Below are 22,036 nucleotides of genomic sequence, written 5' to 3'. Positions count from 1 at the left end.
TAATTTACAACCAGTTGCTATTGCCTTATGGATATTGATGCTGGGTGCTTGTTGCAGTCAATGAAATGAAATGAAATGAATAATTGGGGAAGAGTAAGAATAATTACAATGGTGTGCACATAGTTGGTCGCAGTACCTATGCCAAGTGTGTATTGCGCAATGCATGAATGGAGCTTGGGTCATCACATTGGGGGGAGCACCGACCATGATTGGGGGGGGGGGGGGCACCGGATCTGATTGGGGGCACAAGCCGTTTTTCGGCAAATTTCCTATGGGATTTTTAAAAATTTCAGATGGGGGGGGCATGTGCCCTCCTCCCCGTGCCCCTATGACGCTACGCCACTCAGTAACAAAAACCGACTAATTTTCACCAATTATAAGCCACGCAAAGTATAGAATGGTCCTGTTAGGCCTCAAGTGTGTTTCTGAATGCACCGATCTCTTCAAGCCTCCATTTATTTCATTTAACTTACCAAAACATCATGATGAGAACTAGAATAATGATTATAATCTGCATGCTTCTTGGTGACAAACATACATCGTCCTCAGGAGGATAGCCTCTTCTTGGTTTCTTGTTATCACGACTACTGCGATAATCTTTCCTCTTTGCCGTTGACTGTGTGCTCACTGTGGAACGATTGCTACCTGCCCGACTGCACATACAAAACGCAAAGTCAATGTTATCATGAGATCAAGCAATCACTTTTTTTTTAAATCCTGTATGCGCATCCGAGATGGTCTTTTGATTTGTGGTTTTTTTTGTAGGTCATGGTATGAGTTATCATTTGCTTTAATTTCTCACCTGTGCACTTCCCTTTAAGAAACATCAAAGCTATAGATGAATTGACCACAATGTTTATAAACAAAGCCAAGGGACTGGTATATCGATATGTTTGAGTGAACTGCATACAACCACAACACAGTCAAATAGCCTTATTGTGATGTGGCGGGAGTTAAAAGTACAGGTCCTGAACAAAATATGATGCGCACACATATTGCCGGGCAAGGAATAATGGGAATTGCCGACAAACTACCTGGCAATGACAGCACAAGTCAACTCATCTATAGATAAGGTGATTAAAGTGTTTATAAGCACAGGTTTGGAACTTCTCTGTTGACAAGCTTAGGCAGGACCACATCCTACGACCCCTTAACTGTTCAATAGCTTTGTTACTCTAGAGACCGAGGGTGATAAATAAAACATGATGCGCAAGCAAAATGCTGGGGAACAATGATCACTGCTCACAATCTGTTTGGTCATGTCACCTAATTTTTGAAACAATGCGTAGAAAGCTACCTATTCCTCAAGTCAGAAAAATACCAACTCTATCTAATCCAAAAGACAAAGTGGATTGCAATAAAATGACATTGTAATCAAGGGAGTACAATTTTAAATATGATCCATTTCTTACCTAAATGTGCCACCACTTGATGTTGATTTTAGACTATCCAGCCTCTTTAATTTTGCTAATTTGCGATTCATTTTTTCCAGCTCGTCTATTCTCGTTTCCAAATTGTCCGTTAAACGACAGAGTTCTTTCACTGCACCTACATTCTCCATGTAAATCCTATCTTTATTAACTACCAAAAAGTTATCAATAGCCAAGCCTTCACCAAGAACAACATCCCCAGTTTCTTGGACAGCATCTGGCAATATTGTACGGACTTCTTGTGCAATGATACCGGTCTCAACCTGGTCGCACTCGGGCAACCCAGCCACTTCACAGAATTCAGGTGTGTAATTGTACTTCACAATTCGCATTTTGCCGATATTCTCAAGTTGTTCCTTGGAATCCACCTAGTAAGAGAAAAATATCATAAACAAAATTTGGTCAAATTGGAGGTAAGAATATGTGGGATGGAATTTACTGATGATAGCATCCAAAAATGTATGATTGGATATGTAAAACATGCTTTGTCAAGCAATTAATGTTTCATTTGCTGCAATTATCTATTCATTCACTTCATATTGACAATTTGAAAGGGGTAGATGAACTACAAGGGATTATAATGAAAGACAGAGATAAAAAGACTAGTTTGCGACTGAAATTCTGACAACTAGACAGAAAATGCTGTACTGCGCAGGTTGGCAACTAATCACGGCGTGCCTTTGCCCTGACGTCAGACGCGATTTAGTTTTTTTGTCTCTGTCTTTCATTATAGGAAAGACAGAGGAGGAGGAGGAGGAGGAAGAGGAGGAAGAGGAGGAGGAAGAGGAGAAGGAGGAGGAATTGTACATAGTATATTGGCATACAATTACCCTGTTATGAACAGCACTACTAACAATGTTCAGAAAATAGAAAATTCACCTAATTTTTCTCCTAACCATTGATTTCAATGGGACAGGAAAATACTAGAAGTCATGGGGGCGTATGTGGAAAGTAGCCCAATTTTTTTTATTAACCATTGGTTTCTAACAATCAAAAGTGGCAGTGTAATTCTCCAAAAGTCACCCGATTGGCACTAATGATAACCCTCAGGATGAGCTTCACATCAATATCAAGAAGACTAATAAAATCTGTAAGCTGGTCCATAATATCATTGCTTGGAAACATTCTAAAACGTCTAGTTGTAAACTTAAGTGGGCGATCCTCTTTGATGACATGGATCTTGTTTGGGTTCAAATTCATTCCATTCCTTTTCAGTCATCCTTATCCACCAGACAACGATAATTCTAAGTCAAGCTTTTGCACAGATTTCTGGGCGTTAATAAATTGGTGCAGCAAATGGGTATTATTGACTCCAATTTATGCACCTTTTGTAATAACATGGTTTAAGATATTGAACATTTTAGCAGGCTATTCATTCTATAGTTCGTATGACATCCTCGAAGCAGCCAAGTTAATCACATTTCTTGACTTTCTCAAAAACTGCTCATTTTTGCAGGAATCCATTATGCTAGTTGGATTCCCTGCGTCATTTCCTTTCTGAAAATGTATTTTTATATACTTATCATCATTACGCTTAGAGATATAATGAAAAACAATATCTAAATTAGTGCCTCGTGGGAGGCATACAGACAATAGAATCCTGATTAATCTTAGTATGAAATATGTATTATTGGGTATTCTTGATGCCCATACAACCAGAATTTTAAATTTGTTTATCTTCAGGCTAAGCATTTCATTTTTAGAGCTAGGTGCACAAAGGTGAAACCTAACATCTCCGCTTTCATCACTGTACTGAAAGTTTGCCGGGAAACTGTGAGACAAATTGCTTTTGGGAACAACACATTTCTATATAATAGAACAGCAGATGGGGCAACATTGCACTGTAATTTGTGGAGAGTTTAATCCTACAGGTTGTCATGTAATGTTCTTCTGTCTGCTGTTCTGAGGGTAATTTATGACCTTTTTGTCTTTTTTCTTGTAAAATGTTTTTTTTTTTGTGTGTGATTTTTCATTCTTTTTTTAAGATGCAATGACAGAAGCTTGTAGTTCTGTGGAAAAAATCCCTGGTTGTAAATGATATCGTCGCTGTTCTGTCAAAACTTCGTAAATAGCTGCTAGGTGTTAAATATGTACAATACAATATATTGTATTGTACATGTTTAACACATAGCAGCTATTGGAGTTATGAGGTTTTGACAGAACAGTGGTGATATTTTGTTTTATAATAATAAGGAGTAACCTGTAGAGGTGTAATGATCAATTTGAGGGGTTCAATAACTCCACACTATGCATTACTTCCATTGTGTGATGGAACACCTATCCAAATTCTGTTCCATATTTCAGGCAATAGTCGAGGTCCAATGCCCTTTCACTTAGCCCAATCCTCCCAAGGTCATTTGGGAATCTTATTATAGTGTATATATTGCACAGAAAAAGCTCAAAGCTACAACAAAATTGTAAGTACAATAAACAAACAGTTCAAATAAATCAGTGTTGTCTTTTCCCTTAAATAAAATAAATAAATAAATTATTGGACTTATTGATCGCCATATATTGCATGTGATCCAACCTCAGGGTGACCTTTACAGGGTGTTGCAAACCCACAAGGTTGCACACATTACAAGGTCCTAATCATTCCATAAACTATAACAATTTCCCACCAAAGAGACACTTTTAAGCATTGTGTACTGATATCATCTTAAGGCCAGAGTAATGGAAGACACATTCGTCCACGCCCGAATTTGAGATTTCTCGATATTTATCAACACTAAGATGTATTCTTTCACTTGAAACTGATAAAATACAACTTGCTAATATTTATTCGTATTTTTGCTTGAGTTTATTTCACTCTTTTTAACTCTAAAAAGTCACATGGCTCAAAACAGCTTAGTAAATTGGCGGGAAATAATGAGTCAGAAATGCGCGAATGCGAAATATTGTGATTACGCGCGATTCACGTCAAGCGTGATCTGCGGCGCAACTCTCGCGCGTATGTCCAACGCAGTCAAGGCGCATTCGGTATGTTGTTAACGCCAGCAAATGTGATGTAAACAAAACAAAAATTTGCAGTGAAAAAGCCACTTAGATTTTTTAATTATTTTGGATTTAGGCGCACTAAAAGCAGACATTATAGATTCATTGGTGCAAAAAGATGCATATTTAGACCACGCACAAGATACAGCTTTTACAAGCGTGAAAGTCTTGCCGTTTAAAAATATAAGGACGTTTTGTGCATAAATTTGACATTTTTTTACTAAAACGTCGATTTCTCAGAGTTCATTTTTGACAATTTTGTACGATTTTTGTGACAAGCTAACTCGAAAAATATGAAAGAAAAAGGTAAACTTTTTGCACTATCGTTTAGAGCAAATCAAAGTCTAGGGAAGGTTTTCTCATTTTTTCAAAATATTTGTTTTAAACAAAAATATACACCATTATGTGCAATTTTTAGCTTAATAGAGTGAGAAAATTGCTTTTTTCACATGTTTTTGCAATATTTCAAAAATAAGACGAATTTCAAAAAAATAAAAAAAACCTTCCCTAAGTTCATGTCTCTTCTCCATGAAAAAGTAACTAAATTTTTTTACTCGAACGAATTTTTTTAAGTTGTCACAAAAAATTGGGGTAAAAAGTGCATTTTTGTGATTTTCAAGATTTTTGAACAAATCTGACGTAACCATGGGATTCTTTGACTCATTTCCTTTCCAAAAATGTATAGTTTTATATACTTTAGACATACAATTCAAAAATAATGATGCTCGAAAAGGTCCATGTTCTCTCCCATTACTCTGCCCTTAACCCCATGAGAACTACCTGCCGATTGGCCAAAAGTTTTTCATTATCAATTGGACCAATCAGCAACATTGTTAGAATAATTTCACCACGCAAAAAAATTGGGGTGAATTATTTGCAAAGCTCCATTCTGATTGGTGATTAAAGTAAATATATCATGTAATTGACCAATCAGAGGCAATGTTAGATCGGCAGGTAGTGCTCAGGGGGTTAACTTTATGTTAAGTGTTGGCTCTCACCTCTTTCACATTTTCTTTGGCTCTCTGATCAGATGGTTGCACCACATGTCCCGTCACTCTGATATTTCCATGTACAGTTAATGCATCTTCTGGTCTATCTGTGTTGATTCCAACTCGACCCTACATTACAGGGGAATGGGATAAAACATTATTTAAACACTTTCCAACAAATTGTAAGTTTCTCTAACCAAACCATACTCTACATGTAAATACATAGTAACAGGGGGGGTGTTGGGGTGAGTATGTGTGTCTGTATGTAATCTCTTAACAAGGACACCCAATATATGTGTCCGTCCATATCAAAATGATGCACTTGTCGCCTGCTACATGTGTCTCTTTTTACAAAATGGCTAGGAATGAATACCAGATTCATCTCAAGTGGAGGTAGTTTCAAATCATCGCCAAGTCACATGGTTTAGGAATACAGAGAACATTCCATAACCATGTGACTTGGGGATGATTTGAAGTGACCTCCACTTGAGATGAGTCTGGTATTTATTCCTGGCCATTATGTGAAATGAGACACATGTAGCAGCTGACAAGTGCATCGTTTTGATATGGACACATATAGTATTACAATTGTGGACACAACAAACCAAAGGCATCCGTTGGAATGACCATGCTCATAGCAACTAATTTGGTCCCAAATTATAACTGAATTGGCATACACTTGATGCATGCATGATGTTTATTTAGAGCTGATATTCTACATGGTAATGTAGTGTGATTTCATATTTGTCCACAGTATATTGATTGACTTTAGGAAATCTGATGTTCTCGTTTGGTGGTGTCAACATGTACATGCCGGTGTTTGTGTTAAGCATGTACCGATACAAATCCTACACAGTGAGTCTGCTATTTTGCAGTAATATTTATAGTTTCTTATATGCACTATCAATACACCATTATTTAAAGGTCCTTGACCCAATTGACAGCCTCATCTCCCTGATTTACCACATTGTTGATGAAATTTTGGCATCATATAATAGATCCTATATCCTGCAAATTTGATGTTCCAAAATTGCTTAATTATTTTTTAAGTAATAAAATAAAATAGGCAAGACTATCCTATGTGCCACTTACGATAGTCTTGCACGCTAATTTTGTTTTTCATTTGCTGCAAGACCATCGTATGTGCCACATACGCTACTTTATTGGGCCTAAACAACAAAATCATGGAATGCTACACCATCGTAAGTGCAAAACAGTCTCTAACACATCACTGGCTGTGACGCTGACGGCTGTATGCATTGTCATCATGCCGGCTAAGTTCATAGCTCCCATGACTTGTAATAGAGACGATAAACCCGATGTTTTTATTTTTAGATTCGGTAATAAATCTTGAGAGAAAACAGTACGGCAAAAGGTGCCTTGCTAATGTAAATATCATGTGCCAAAATAAATTAACATTTGTTAAGAAACATAAAATGACAAAATATTGGACATTTGAGCCGATATAATGCATATCCTAATTTAGCAATGAATGCTACACTATCGTATGTGGCACATACGATAATGTTGCACTCTACACTTATTTCTATTTTAGTGCAACACTATCGTATGTGGCACATACGACAGTGTTGCACTAAAATATCAGTTAATAATTCATCGATTTATTAATTTTAACACCATTTATATAGTTTATATTATTAAAATCAAATTGCTTTACATTCCCATGTCATTTTATGGCTACTTGGAAACAAACGGCTACGCAAAACACAAATATGCTCCTTTTGTAAACCTGTCCAAACTGCACTTACAATAGTGTAGCACTCTGCCGACGATCTGACATTGAAGTTTGTTGAAAATCCTTATTCTAAACCAATAGGGTTATCCCACTTTAAGGCTGCTGCTACCACCTCAGTTTGACACCATACCCTTAAGCTAACTTGCATTTATAATTGTGGCTGATATCATGTAGCACACATGAATAACAGTATGTACTTACAGCATGGCAAATAGAATCCTGTGTTTGTCCTTTCTGCCAAATTACATCTACATCACTCTCAAATTGTCCAGGATTTGATGCCTAAAAATAAACAAATATGCAGTTTAGATATATGCTCCTATTATAAATTATACTGTAGTTAATGGTTCATAAGGAAAATGTGTAATACAGGGGTTCACTCAATATGATGTGCTTAAAGAAGGAACTACTTTTTCTGTTTCAGTAAACGGCTCTTTTCAGAGTCACCAAAAACCTTTACATTAGCAGATAGATGAGGTCTGCTTACTCACTGTTCACAAAGGGCAGTCTTCAGTGAATAGCTCTTTTTAGAGCCATCAGTAGGCAAGGGGCGGCCTACATGTCTCAAACTTAGGTACTTTGTCCTGAAGAAGTCAGAGCTACTCCTGACTGACGAAAGCTTGACAGTTCTAAACTTGACCGATGGCAAACCCGCTAAAAACTTACTAATTGTCTTTTTTCCCCCACCAACTGAATTCCCATCCCCCCCCCAAGTTGCTCTATATCATTTGTGATAAAATTACTGTACTGAGTTAGGTACTGCAAATTTGAGGTATAATCATCATGCATAGATTTCTTCACTTATAACTTCCATCCCTTTAGTGTAAAGATAGTCCTTTCCAAACTACTTGCAGATCAGAAAAAAATGCATTGCATCCTATCACTAAAGCAAAGTGCTATTATCTTTATTAAATACCAAAAACAGGGAATTGTATTTTTTAATGTCAGAAGTTGTTAAAACTACAACAAGAAAACATATTGCTCATAGATTGAGCAACTTTATGTATGGTTGGACAGTAAAAGGCTATCTAAAGGGCACTGCAGAGACTCTCTTTTGAAATTTGCAGGAGAGCATTAAATAGCTCTCCTGGAGCCTTCAAGGAGAGCTGTTTATATCATTTACAATAGAATGTAAGGAGAGAATGGTCAACTAAAGAGAGCTAAAATCACTCTTCCATATCAGATTTAAGGAGAGCAGTAGAGAATGATTGCTCTCACTCTCCTCAAAAGGCAGTCCCTCGGCACAAAGTGAGTGAAATGTATAAAATTCATACCCTGACAATGATCCTCTCCGATACATGTGATGCCACTGTATACGATGTGTCAGCAACATTAGCATTAAGAGCAACCACCAGCATGAAGTATCTCTGGTCAGGATTTGGTTTGCCTTTCTTACGCATATTATTTGATGTGGTCTCGCTGAAGTGTAATCTACCAATAGTAGCTTTGGTGATCTGATCAACATGAATGTTTATTCTGAAAAGAAATGAATGGAAATACAAGAAAATCATTTCAATTTCAAAAACTATAAGATTGAGATAGAGATTAAAATTTGAAAGGGGAAAACACCTACAACTTTGTATACTTTTAAAAAATCAATAAGACAAACCCAACTTTTATCCCACAAATGGGCTATTCTATTAAAATCCACATTTCCCCCTGTGGCAGATTTTGCAAATATCTTCCACAGGGGGAGTATGCATTTCAAATGGAATGAACACATTAGGCAGCTCCATTTGAAACTCACCCTCCCTTTGTGGAAAATTTAGGTTGAATCTTTCTCAAGAGGATGTATGAAATTCAATTGGAGCTGCCTAATGTGCTAATTCCATTTGAAATTTATACTGCCCCTGTGGAAGATATTTCCAAAATTGTCCACGGGGGAGTGTGGATTTGAAATGGAATAGCCCAATATTTGATTTATAGTTTGGCATTAGAGCCAAATTTGTTAGCTCTTGAATTCTTGTGATCGACTATAATTAATGCTGCTTTAATATTTGTTATATAACAGACAGCCAGCCATGGCCCCAATATGTGTTGTAAAAAAAAGGATCTGGGCATTTTTTGTTACAAACTTATGTAATATGCATTTACATTTAATTCCATATATTTGTTCACAATTTCATGTACCATTTATAATATTTGTTTATATTACTGTGTATATTTATATTTCTTGTTCACAATATATCTGTGTAAATGCACGCCTCCTTGGAAATAAGTGTTTGAACATTGAAAGATCTATCCTGAGTAAAGAAAGTTCATATGAATGATATTGTTGTATCTCTATTACACTTGGCAATGTATTCTAATGTATATATTTTATTGTTTCCTGCTCCTATTTTTGCAACCATCTAAATTTCACAATTGCCACTTTTGGCTTGATCGGATCAGATCACATCGCAGGCAAAATGGGCTATTCCATTTAAAATCCACACTACCCCTGTGGTAGATTTTGGAAACATCTGCCACAGGGGGAGTATGAATTTCAAATGGAATGAGCACATCAGGTAGGTCCGTTTGAATTTCATACACCCTCTGAGAAAGATTCAACCTGAATCTTCTCCAGCGGGAGGTGAGTTTCATATGGAGCTGCTAATGTGTTAATCCCATTTGAAATTCATACTACCTCTGTGGAAGATATTTCCAAAATCTTCCACAGGGGTAGTGTGGATTTTAAATGGAATAGCCCAAATGAATGGTAGATTGTTCAATCAAAATCACCTGAAACTTAAAATAATGTTAACACAATTATATTTAATCAATAAACTAAGTGATTCATTCTACAGCAAATATTCTCTTATGCATAATGGGCCATGCAAAACATCTCAGGAATCAAGCTACATTGGGCTATTCCAGAAATTTTCCACACACCCCCCAAAGGTGACATTGGGATTTCCCACAGCTTTCCCCCTCTATATTGCTTGGGAATTCCTATCATGAAATGTCAAAAGAACATCCCATTTCCCGTCCAGATGCACATTGGTATGTGAAAAATTGGGAATTCCGATCACTTTTTGGTGTAAATGCATGTAAATCCCAAGTCCCAAATGTACACTCTAAATACTTGGCTGGGAAATCCCATTGTTATCTCATGGGTGGCTCGGGAAATCGCATATAATTTTGCAAAATCATTCATGGGAAATCCCACATTTTGTTTTAAATTGAACTTTGTCACCTTTGGGGGGTGTGTGGAAAATTTCTGGAATAGCCCATTAAGGTGTGTATATTAACCAACACATCAACCCATTTCTCATTTGTCTGCTTTAATAACACAGAGGAAGTTTGCAAGCCCCATTTAGCATGGCAAAAATTAATTCATACCTAATGGGGTTGAACTGTTTCTTGCTACGGTCAGCCTGCGATTGCTCCACCCTTATGTACGAGTTTAAAGCCTCTACTTTGATGCCGTGTAAACTGACGGTAAACGCATCAATTGGTTTCAGTCCCTGGTCTGTCTTGACATATTTTGGCATCACACCGCAGCCGATATGAGTTGTCACCTGAAAATGGTTCTTTTTCTGACAGACAAAAGCGTCGTCCGGGATGGAAAAGTTGAAACCTTTGTCTGCTTCCACTCTGTATGTGATTCCTCCAGGTCTGGTGAAAGTGAAAAAATAAAAACACTTGGTTAATAAAGTCAGTTTATCTATGGGCTGGAAAAAATGTGTCTTTTGAATATATTTTGAATCACTAATTAGGGAAATATTTTTAGTTAGTCATATTGAATGAAAAATTAATCATAATGAATTCTACTTTGTGCAAATTTGAAATGTCATGCTGTAGTACATCAACAGATGCTAAATTATCTTGTTAAATTTAACTTTCTCTATTTTTTAGACTTCAAAGTCTGTGAACTTACAACCTATTCCAGAAAAATAAAGCAAAACATTTTTTGGAATAAAAAAATTATCTTGTTTCGCCACATAAAATATAGCTGCACCCAAATTTCTGAAGTCAAATTTTAATATTTGGTCAAATTTTGTAAATAAGGACCAAAATTGTGCATTTTTAGGGCATTTTTTGTATGTTGTAACAATCAAGCTCAAAGACTTGTACAAAGACTATATCAAGTTATAGCCTTTTCCCGAATTTTTGTAAAACACAAAAATAAAACAAAATATTAAAACTATTTCTTAGCCAATATTCAATGTTTAGACTTGTGCGAAGTCTTTGAATTCTGTGCCTAGCTACAATTGTAAGAAAACAATGAAATCAACGCAAAATGTTGAATTGAAGTCACTGTCAATTTGATTTGCTTGATCAGTTTAAAATCAATTTGATTGTGATCAAGTTGTTCTATTAATAACACTGTTATTGTTTCATATACACAAAACATTTCCTTTTTATGGTGGAAGTCACCCCATGGTGTCACTTGCGGGCAGCTTCAGTTTCAGTTAGTTTCACTTTTGAAATATGAGGTGATGTTTGTTGGATCAATGAAAATGTAAGATTATAAAAGCACACACAAAATTGTTACTTTCATGTATTAATTTTTTTTTAACAATTAAAAACCACACAATTTCTACATCCATATATTAAACTCTTCTTACGCCCAGTTATTATTAAGAAACTGCAGTTATTATTAAGAAACTGCCTGCTCTCAAAAATACCATTGCAAAATATTGAGATGGGATTTATATTTTATGAACTTAGTCTAGATTAAATTAAAATACTGCATGATGAATATAATTGAAAGTATTACTGAAATAATTAAATTTAGATTGACTTAATCAAATACCAGGACCAGATATTGGAAGCAATATCAACTGTTGTGATATTACTGACTGTCGTCTTATCTTAGAGACCTACTTTGTGACAAACGTTTCTAGTTACGTATGCTCAAAATTGTTTGAAAACTGAAATGGATTTAATTTAAAAATTATGAAGTTGTTCAGAATTTGACACCAAAATATGAATTTTATGAAAATGATGTGGAAAACAATGAATAAAAAAAATGGTTAGATATATATCATAATACGCCATCTTTCTTACATTTGCAACACACTTGAGTTATTGCAAATGAGTTCCTGGAACAAGGTCAACCCCTATTACATACATGTAGAAGGCATACAGCAAATCTAGTTAGAATATCTTAATTTCAACAAACACCTCAATTCCAACAGACTTCTATAAGAGCCTCCTCTTTGGAGAGTATGAAAGATGAGCAAAATATCCCCTTAGGCCTCATTCATTCAAAGGTTTGTCTCAAAGCTCCTATGACATTCAAAATCTACTGTGGAATGCAGGTTACAAATACATTTCTATTGTTATTTTAGATACACTTGAAATACGGCTGATGGAAACCCGTTTTTCTTGAAATATTGCACATAATTTTACACAAAAATAGATCACAATGATCACACAGATACAAAATGTATGTCTTGTATGATATGAGTCTTGTGTTTTTATTTAACCCCATGAGACCTACCTGCTGATTGGTCAAAAAGAAGTTTTCATTATCAATTGGACCAATCAGTAACATTGTTAGAATAATTTCACTATGCAAAAAAATTGGGAGTGAATTATTTGCAAAGCTCCATTCTGATTGGTGATTAAAATGAAGATATCATGTAATTGACCAATTAGAGGCAATGTTAGATCGGCAGGTAGTGTGCTCAGGGGGTTAATACTGTTGGGACATATAAATCACCTGACTTGATTTGCTGTTAAAAACACAGCAAAGACATTTTATCTGTCAACTGCATATCACAGCTTTATTTCTTGTTTTCATTGGTAAGAAGTAAAAAAATAAAATTGTTTCAGGCATGACTAACACACACATTTTTTAATGTGTGAGGGAGCTTTGAGACAAACTTTTAAATTGTGCACAAATTATTACAAATGTAATAACTATTAACTAGAGTATGCACTATGGGCAAATGTACTACGGAGAAGTCTAATGGACGAATGGATGGATGATGATGAGCCAACTGTGATTAGGTAATATTAACACCCATTCCAGCTGTGTTCCTCCCTGGTAGATAATGCTAATGATGATGATGATGATGATGAGCAAAACAAATGGCATTATCAAGTTGTAATAATTATATAGTTTGATCAGCTCATAATCGGCGGAAATTATCAGGCTTTAACGCCGAAAAGTAGAACCTTAAGAGTGATATAGTTCACCTGTCTGGTCTATATTTTGCGTGTTAAAGAAAGTAGACAAAAGCATTTGACTTGAATTAATAACACGTATGCTTCTGGTGCCCTTCTGGTGAGGTGTCATATGACAGTTCTCGAGATACAACATATTATTATGTTATAAGGCCCGCTGATTACAAGCTGATGAAACTATAGCTGCTAATTTTATCACATAGTCATTTACTTTAGTAAGATTTCCAACATTTTTTAAAGAGCCATATTTTGAAAACTTGAGCAAATTACAGCAAACCGGCAAGTTTTTCAGGATTCTTCTTGACTGTTTCTGTCAAATGCATGCCAATATGCATGTAGCAGGAGCATGCCCTACCCATGCAGGAACAAGCTGTGCTTGGCAAAAAGTGAATAAACAACTCAAAGGCCATTTGTTCAAATCAACATCATTTTTGGATATACAACAATAGACAAAATCTGAGTCAACCAACAAAATACAGGAGTGTAAATAAATTGACCAAATCTAACAAATTCTGTCAAAATCTCGATTGCTGTCTCTGCTCGAAATTTTGGTGTTGAAAATGAAATATGTGAATTCTCCCTAAAATCCAGGTTTTATATATCTTCAATGGGCGGTGATGGAATTTGTGTGAGGCTAAAAAATAGTTATTTCTCAAAAGCGCCCAAGCGTGTTCGTTTTTCTTAGCTTGTCCATTTTAGATAAAACAGCAAATTTGTTTTTTCATTTCTTTTTTGTTCTATTTTTTGGCTGCAAATTCATGCAATTCCGAGAAATATTTACTTAATTTAGCAGAAAATTTACTTGATTCGATACTAACATTGTTTAGATATAAAACAATTTATATTTGTACTTCAATTGTGTAAATGAACCATGATTTTATGCTGTGTACTTTTGAATACTCACAAATGACATCTAATTCAAAATAAAGTTTATAAAATCATTCAAAAGAAACATTGTTAAAAAAACAGCATTCCAATTCGTTTCTGAAATTGCCAAGAGCTTTGGGACATAGCATTATTTCTTTTCAGCTTAATAACCCATCTGCATGCAAGTGACTTAGTATAATCAGACTGCATGAATAATTTTCTAGGGTATTTGATCTGTAAATCAAATGTTCATTAATTAATCAATCCAATACACAGAATATACCAGGACACCTGACTGTACAAATATTGAATGTTAAAATGTGAGTACAATGGTAATAACGGGCAGTTCATATTTCATTCAATGAAAATATTCTTTCCAGTACATTTAATATTTGTTTCATAACAGTACACATTTATAAAAATTCCTTTTCTTCTACTTAATTTTATAAATCACCGGGAAAACAAAATATATTAAATGATATAGAAACCATATTTATTTTTTGAAGTAACACCCACACCTATAATTGGGGAGTCGAGGTGGTCATCTCAAGAACTATTAAGCTCTCGCATTTATTAGTCTTGCTATGGTAGCTCCCCATGGGTGCAAAGGAAAATTGAATATTGCACTTATGCAGATTGCAATGGTCTTTTTGAAGCTGATGCTAAAATAGCCAAAATAATCAACAGCAATTGGCTAATCAAATGACGAGAATCTTAGTATGAGTTGTATCAAATTAAATGAAGAGTTTTTTTCGCAAAATGCCATATATCCATTTTTACCAATTTGAGATATACATAAATTAAGGGCTGGGGTATGAACGTTTGGACAGTATTTATTTTGGGACATCAGAGCACATCAGACATATCGAATTGCATTCTGAATACGAAGAATGTCATTCTGATATCAAATAATTTTGATTTTTTGAAATTAGCAATTTAATACACATTTTATGGCAAATCATTAAAATTGATATTTTTGATATTTAACAGTACTTGAAGTAAACTTTATAAATCTGATGATTTATACTTAAAGTGTATGTAGGTGGGATGAAAAGCCGACGATCAATTGAAAATTTTGCCCTTTTCAGTATTGAAGATATGGATTTTTTCCCCAAAACACACAAAAAAAATTAGGTCTTTTTGGGAAAAAATCCATATCTTCAATATGAAAGGGCATAATTTTCAATTGAGTGTCGGCTTTTCCTCCCTGCTACGTACACTTTAAGAATATGTCATTAGATTTATATAATTAACTTCGAGGACTGTTATATATCAAAAATTTGAAAAATATCAAATTTTTATAATTTGTCATAAAATTTGTATTATATTGTGATTTTCAAAAAATGAAAATTATTTGATATCAGAAAGACATGCTTCGTATTCAGAATGCAATTCGATAGGTCTGAGGTGCTCTCATGTTCCACAAAAAATACTGTCGAAACGCAATAAACGCTCATTTTAGATCCCTTAAGTGTCACCCCACCTAATTAACATACATAGATGGCCAAGGTCAAAAATTTTTTATCGTGTTGGTCGAAAGGGCTTTGGGTGTAGATTGTAAAAATCCACTTTGGACGCTCATATGTTACCCGTTGCCATGGTAACGACCCGGAATGTATTTTAGGCGATTTTAGCTCATTTCAGGCTGAAAATGCTGAAATTTGTCTAATAAAGAACAGGCCATAGCTCCAATATTCTAGAAGATAGAAGAAATTTGATTATATCCTTACAATGGACCATTTTTCTACTTTTCAACAAAAAAATACAATTATTCATGAGGTGCTCGTTTGTATCTTTTTTTGACCTGGCAACACTTACGGTTTTGCCATTTAGAAAAAGTGGCAATTTTGACCTATTTTTGAGGTGCAAAAAAACTATTGGCCATGACTCCCAGAATATTGTAATTGTGGTTGTGAACAAAGCAGACCTTGCCCCATTCAAAATTGATATAAATGGCTTGGGGGATTATATCAGTAAAGCAGAGTGTTGCCAGAAAATAACACATTTGTTGAAAAGAGCCCAATTTGACTTGGAGTGTTTTTCCCCTGTATTTAGGTATTACTAAACATATTTTTTATGTTTGTGCATCATGTTATCTCACAATTGAATGTTTTTGATCTAGATATTAAATATTAAACGAATTCAATTTCTATTTTGATATTTAAAGTGTTGCCAGTATTCAAAAAACGGCATTTTAAGGTATTTTAGTCAAATGACTAGAAATTGGCACATATTTAAAAGTCTAAAAGCAAATGATAAAAGTATAATCACTTGGACTATACTTCTGAATATTGATGTAGCTAGCAGGCCTTACATCATTCAGCAATAAGCTAGGGATTTCAACTGCAGTGTTGCCATAAAGTAAGCAAATTTAGTACTTTCTTTCTACAGACTACATTGTTATATGTACTGATTTTGGGGAATTTGAGAATTCAATTCTAAACAAAGTGTATTATGTTATGATGTACTATATACACCTGTGTTAACAGAAAAAAGACACAATTCTGCATTGCAAACATTACAAACTGATGATAACATGAATTTTTCTGCCTTATTTCTCTAACAAGAGTTATTTAAGGGGGTATTACACCCTGCCCAATTTTGCGCCTATTTTTGACTTTTTCTCAAAAATTAGAGCGCATTGGTGACAAGTAAGGTATGTATATTAGGGGCAATAACTACAACTACTGCACTGAAATTTTATTTCAGCACACAAACCAGTTGTGGAGTTACAGTCAAAAATGAGGGAAAACCAATATTTGATCAATAAATCAATTAACTACTTGCCTTAAGTTGCTGAATTTTCAGTGCAGTAGTTGTAGTCCTTGCCCCTATATACACATCTTACTTGTCCCCAATGCGCTATCATTTTGAGAAAAATGCAAATATAGGCACAAAATTGGTCAGGGTGTAGTACCCCTTAACATGCTCATGATCAGGGTGAATTTTGGTGGAAAACCTTTTCTTTTCCTTTTTTTTTTTTTCCTTTTTTTCTTTTCTTTTCTTTTCTTTTCTTTTCTTTTCTTTTCTTTTCTTTTCTTTTCTTTTCTTTTCTTTTCTTTTCTTTTCTTTTCTTTTCTTCTCTTCTCTTCTCTTCTCTTCTCTTCTCTTCTCTTCTCTTCTCTTCTCTTCTCTTCTCTTCTCTTCTCTTCTCTTCTTCTTCTCTTCTCTTCTCTTCTCTTCTCTTCTCTTCTCTTCTCTTCTCTTCTCTTCTCTTCTCTTCTCTTCTTTCTCTTCTCTTCTCTTCTCTTCTCTTCTCTTCTCTTCTCTTCTCTTCTTTCATTTTTTGTCGGGGGCACTCTTCTTCCGTCCCCCACCCCTAGCTACGCTACTGCAAGCAGAACAAAATGTTGACCCTGTGTTTTAGTCGGTGCATAACCACATAGTTTTATTTTGATGCCACTATTGAACAAAGAATTGTCCAAAGGTGGAAAGCATCAAAAGTTGCCCAAGCGCGGATTTGATAACACTGCCGACTGTAAAATGAGTTTTGCATCATTCCGCTTAATATGCTGTATTTTATTGGCCCTCTATATATTGATGTTTATATAATATGTGAGTATATTTGGTTAAAACACAGCACAGAGTGTCATCGCCCCGATATCTTCATGGCAGAAATCGCCATGGTAGGGTGAATCCACCGCCACGCATGACCATTTTGTTCCGACCTGTTTAATAGTTTTGAAGGGCATAATGGGCCGAAGGACATCTGACTAAGGCTACTGACAATTGCAAGGTGACTGACTTCGCTGTGTGTGTGTTATAGCATGGCCGCCATAGGTCACTGCTTTTAGACTACCTCTACGATTGACCTATACACTGCGCTATATAGTAGTGCTCGGTGTTCGGCACATATAAAATCTGAATTATTGTCAGTTTTTGAGTTCAAGACGCAAGCTTCTATCTCAATACGTGAGCTAACGACTATCATATCTGTTCAACACGTATGTTCAAGTGCAAGGAACCACATCTGGTTTCTTTATACTAAATCATTTACGGGAGATATTCATCATTTTCTACCCGGTATCCAAAGATTTTCGTCTGAATATCAAAATCGTGCATAGGACATTCACGTGTATCGATTCCGGGTATTGATTTTAGTATCTCTTGTGTACCAAGTAATTATTAGCCAGGCGATGTCGGTGTGCAGCACATGCTATATAGAAATTTCCCTAACAAATTTTAAACACTTATGTATTTCTTTTAAATGAAAAAAAAACCCGATATTAAGAACGGTAGTAAACATTCCAACTTTGAAGAAAAACAAGTTCAAATGAACTCTTTTTACACCAGGAAAACATATATATTACTAGGAAAAAAACGATAGTCTGAAGACATCAAAACACCGTTATACAAATATAGTAAGAAAATGTTGAAGAAAAAATAACCAATAAACTGCAGCTTAAAATTAGTGCTAAATAGAACCCTTGAAATATAGGCCTATTGAAAACCTATGCAAAATCATGCAACAAAGAAAAAATTGCGAATATCATGAACATTTAGAGAAAATAAGAGTAACATGATTATCAATGTATCATTGCCCTCTATCCCACCTTTGTCCAGCAGATACAGTAACATAAACAGGACATGTTCAGAGGGGGGGGTGCAAACTTGTCCAAAATTGGGGAAGCCACCCCCCGGCACACACACACCTTGCCCTCTGAGCTATGCCACTGAGCAGATATCATTGAAAATTTGAAGCTTGTTAAATAACTCTTGTTATGAGAAATAAGGCAGAAATTTTGATATTTTGTGATAAAAAAATTCACATTATTTGTAATGTTTGCAATGCAGAAGTGTGTCTTTTTCTTTTAACACTGGTGTATATAGTACATTATAACACAAAACACTTTGTTTGCAATAGATCCAAACTTAGGCCTATAAGGATATCAAGCAACAATTTTGTGAAATACCATATAGATGTGAAGACAAATCAGTGCCTGACAATGTAGTCTGTAGAAAGAAAGTGGTCATATTGTTTTAGTTCGTACCCAGAAAAGGCGGATTTGTCACATTTTCGGTGACTTGTGTTGAAGGTTCCCCTCATAAAAGATGTCATCAGCATAGCAGGGATGTACACTTGGGCTTAAATGAGAGCCTATTTGTCCAATTAATTGCAGCAGCTAATTAGTCAGGGTGGACGTGGCATTTCTTCTATGTAGCGTATGTTTGAAATTTTTAAGAAATCCAATAGGTCTACTTGCACCAGGACTAGCTACAATGTATTAAAGAAAAGTGCTGCTGAATCTTAAAAGTTTTATTGCAAAATCATTTATTTAAAGTAATTTCTAGCTTCTGGGTTAGTCCATGTCGAAACAGATTGAGTGTACACCCACCCTCTTGGGTTTTGCTCTCCTTTGGCTCAGGGTACCTTTCATGGATCCCTAGGTGAGGTCTGAGAAAAAATTCAAATTCCATTTCGTTTGCGAATGACGGGCAATCAAAGTTTGGCGACCTCGACCAAAATTGTGAATTTAAGGGTCCAAATGACAAAGTGCTCTCTTTGAGGGCACTTTCTTCTTAATTGAATCAGTTGTGATCCTCTTTTTGAATGTGGTCACTCACTGGCTGTGTCTGAAATACCTAATGCCAAAAAGATAGATTTGAAATTTCGTTGGGATTTCAGAGGGGGTCAAAATCAGCACTTCGTACTGTTCAATCAAATTATCTTGATTTTGAAGGACCCATGATAATGTCACAGTGCACTTATAGGTCCTAATTATGTTCAGAATGGATTAACCATATGCCAATGTCTATGAGCAATTAAAAAAAGAGAGAAATTTCTAGACCCTACAGAATTTTAGGCCACCCCTAAAGTGGTTCAGCCACAAATGGCACTTAAAGTCGGCAAATTTTGACCCCTAATAACTTTAGGTGTACACCAGATATGAATTTCTAGTCTTTTGCATCTGAAAGAATGTAGTTTAATGTTACTAGGAACATAAGATTTGTTTTGTATTTTTTGTGTTTTAGTATTAAGTTGACGCTTTCAAAAATAGTCATTTTTGCCTAACATACCATGCATACAGGATACGGTACAAAATGCCAATTTTAGTATGATATTTTTTTATATTTTTGATCACTTTATAGCCATTTGTATTATTTATCCTGATATTTCAAGTTGCTCTTGAGTCAAGTAATAAGAAAAAACTATTTTCTAATCCTCTGTATGGATTTTTAAGGGGGTCAAAAATGCACTTCCTGGCAACGATGCACATGCAAAGTACAGGTTATGGGGGTCAAATTGTCAGAATGCTCCCAATTATGTCAAGTAATATATCAAATTACTCGTATGGTCATAAGGATTCCAAAAATGTATAGTTTGTTATGTGTCAGACCTTTCAGGAGGGCGCTATGACGAAAAATGTTCATAGGTCAACGACCTTTTTGAAAGTATCAAAACACAAAAAATACAACACAAATCTTATGTTCCTAGTAACATCAGACTACATTCTTTCAGATGCAAAAGACTAGAAATTCATATCTGGTGTACACCTAAAGTTATTAGGTGTCAAAATTTGCCGATTTTAAGCGCCATTTGTGGCTGAACCACTTTAGGGGGCCTAAAATTCTGTAGGGGTCTAGAAATTTCTCTTTTTGAATTGCTCATAGACATTGGCACATGGTTAATCCATTCTGAACATAATTAGGACCTATAAGTGCACTGTGGCATTATCATGGGTCCTTCAAAATCAAAGATAATTTGATTGAACAGTATGAAGTGCTGATTTTGACCCCTCTGAAATCCCAAATCGAAATTCAAATCAATCTTTTTTGGCATTAGGCATTTCAGACACAGCCAGTGAGTGACCACATTCAAAAAGAGGGTCACAACTGATTTAATTAAGAAGAAAATGCCTCTTAAAGAGAGCGCTTTGTCATTTGGACACCTTAAATTCCCAATTTTGGTCAAGGTCGCCAAACTTAGATGGCCCGCCATTCGGAAACGAAAGTGAATTTGAATTTTTTCTTGTGACCTCACCTAGGGGTCCATGAAAGGTACCCCTGAGCCAATGGAGAGCATAATCCAAGAGGGTGGGTGTACACTCAGTCTGTTTTGACATGGACTGACCCTTCTTGTTAATTCCTAATTCTGTTTTAATTAATAAAATAATGAGGAAGACAAGTTGCCAATTGATTGTGTTGGCTTGAACATTGGACCATAAAAATGGAATAAAAATGGTGTAATTGTAAAATGAAAAAAGAATTTTCTGCAATTCTTACAATTATCCTAGAATTTATAAAAGTGTACTTGAACATTGACATGCTTTGTACATGTCAGGCCTAACATGCATGCTATATTTAGTTAGTAAAATAATTTTGACACACCCTATAATGTTCTATTCATTTGTAATGCACATGAAATCTGTGGAATCGAATTGAATACAATAAACAATGCAAAAACAACATTTCGAGTAGTAGATTTAACTGTCAACATTTCTGCTGGGAATTTGGCCACTCAATAATAGCATTTCACTACGGTAAAATTTGGCACAACCTGTAAAATAAGATAAGCAATCATTTTAGTAGTTTCATGGCATATGAAATCATTCTGTTTTCAGACTAATATTAGGGATAACCATCAAAATTTCATGTTGACCCTATTGCTACAAAAGATTGTTTTCTGAGTAGAACTAATCAACAGAAGTATTTTGGTGGTTAAATGGTCAAAATCGGTCAAAAACTTTGCGAATTATGAATTATCAAAGTTTCCCATTCTGACCGGTCATTGGAGCGAAATAAAATGACAAGGTCCAAAAATAGCAGTTGGGAGCAAAATTGGCATAAGCATATATTTACCTTTATATATTTCTTTATTTTAACATATTTGCAAACATGAAACAAGCATATTGTGAAAGTATCAAAGGGGTTTCTTATGAAAT

At 35.2% G+C, this 22,036-nt stretch overlaps 1 protein-coding gene and 1 long non-coding RNA gene across 4 annotated transcripts in view; one reads left to right on the top strand and one right to left on the bottom strand.

The window, feature by feature from the left end:
• LOC140155304 (uncharacterized) overlaps positions 1 to 4,211 on the top strand; it is a 366,814-nt gene extending 362,603 nt beyond the window's left edge. The window contains exon 2 of the long non-coding RNA XR_011859369.1: positions 4,095 to 4,211. This is a non-coding gene — a long non-coding RNA (uncharacterized lncRNA). The remainder of the gene's footprint in view (positions 1 to 4,094) is intronic.
• Positions 1 to 22,036, bottom strand: part of LOC140155301 (myelin regulatory factor-like) — a 137,026-nt gene that overhangs the window by 11,687 nt on the left and 103,303 nt on the right. For all 3 annotated transcript variants that reach the window (XM_072178076.1, XM_072178078.1, XM_072178079.1), the window contains 6 exons: positions 10,491 to 10,766; positions 8,444 to 8,645; positions 7,371 to 7,451; positions 5,423 to 5,542; positions 1,413 to 1,798; positions 474 to 653 (listed from right to left, as the gene is read on the bottom strand). In XM_072178076.1, coding sequence (XP_072034177.1) covers positions 474 to 653; positions 1,413 to 1,798; positions 5,423 to 5,542; positions 7,371 to 7,451; positions 8,444 to 8,645; positions 10,491 to 10,766 — 1,245 coding nt within the window. The remainder of the gene's footprint in view (positions 1 to 473; positions 654 to 1,412; positions 1,799 to 5,422; positions 5,543 to 7,370; positions 7,452 to 8,443; positions 8,646 to 10,490; positions 10,767 to 22,036) is intronic.

Source organism: Amphiura filiformis, chromosome 6, assembly GCF_039555335.1.
Source record: "Amphiura filiformis chromosome 6, Afil_fr2py, whole genome shotgun sequence".
In the NCBI taxonomy this organism is placed as follows: Eukaryota; Metazoa; Echinodermata; class Ophiuroidea; order Amphilepidida; family Amphiuridae; genus Amphiura; species Amphiura filiformis.
The sequence above is the reverse complement of the archived record's forward strand: the minus strand, read 5'-3'. Positions and strand labels throughout refer to the sequence as shown.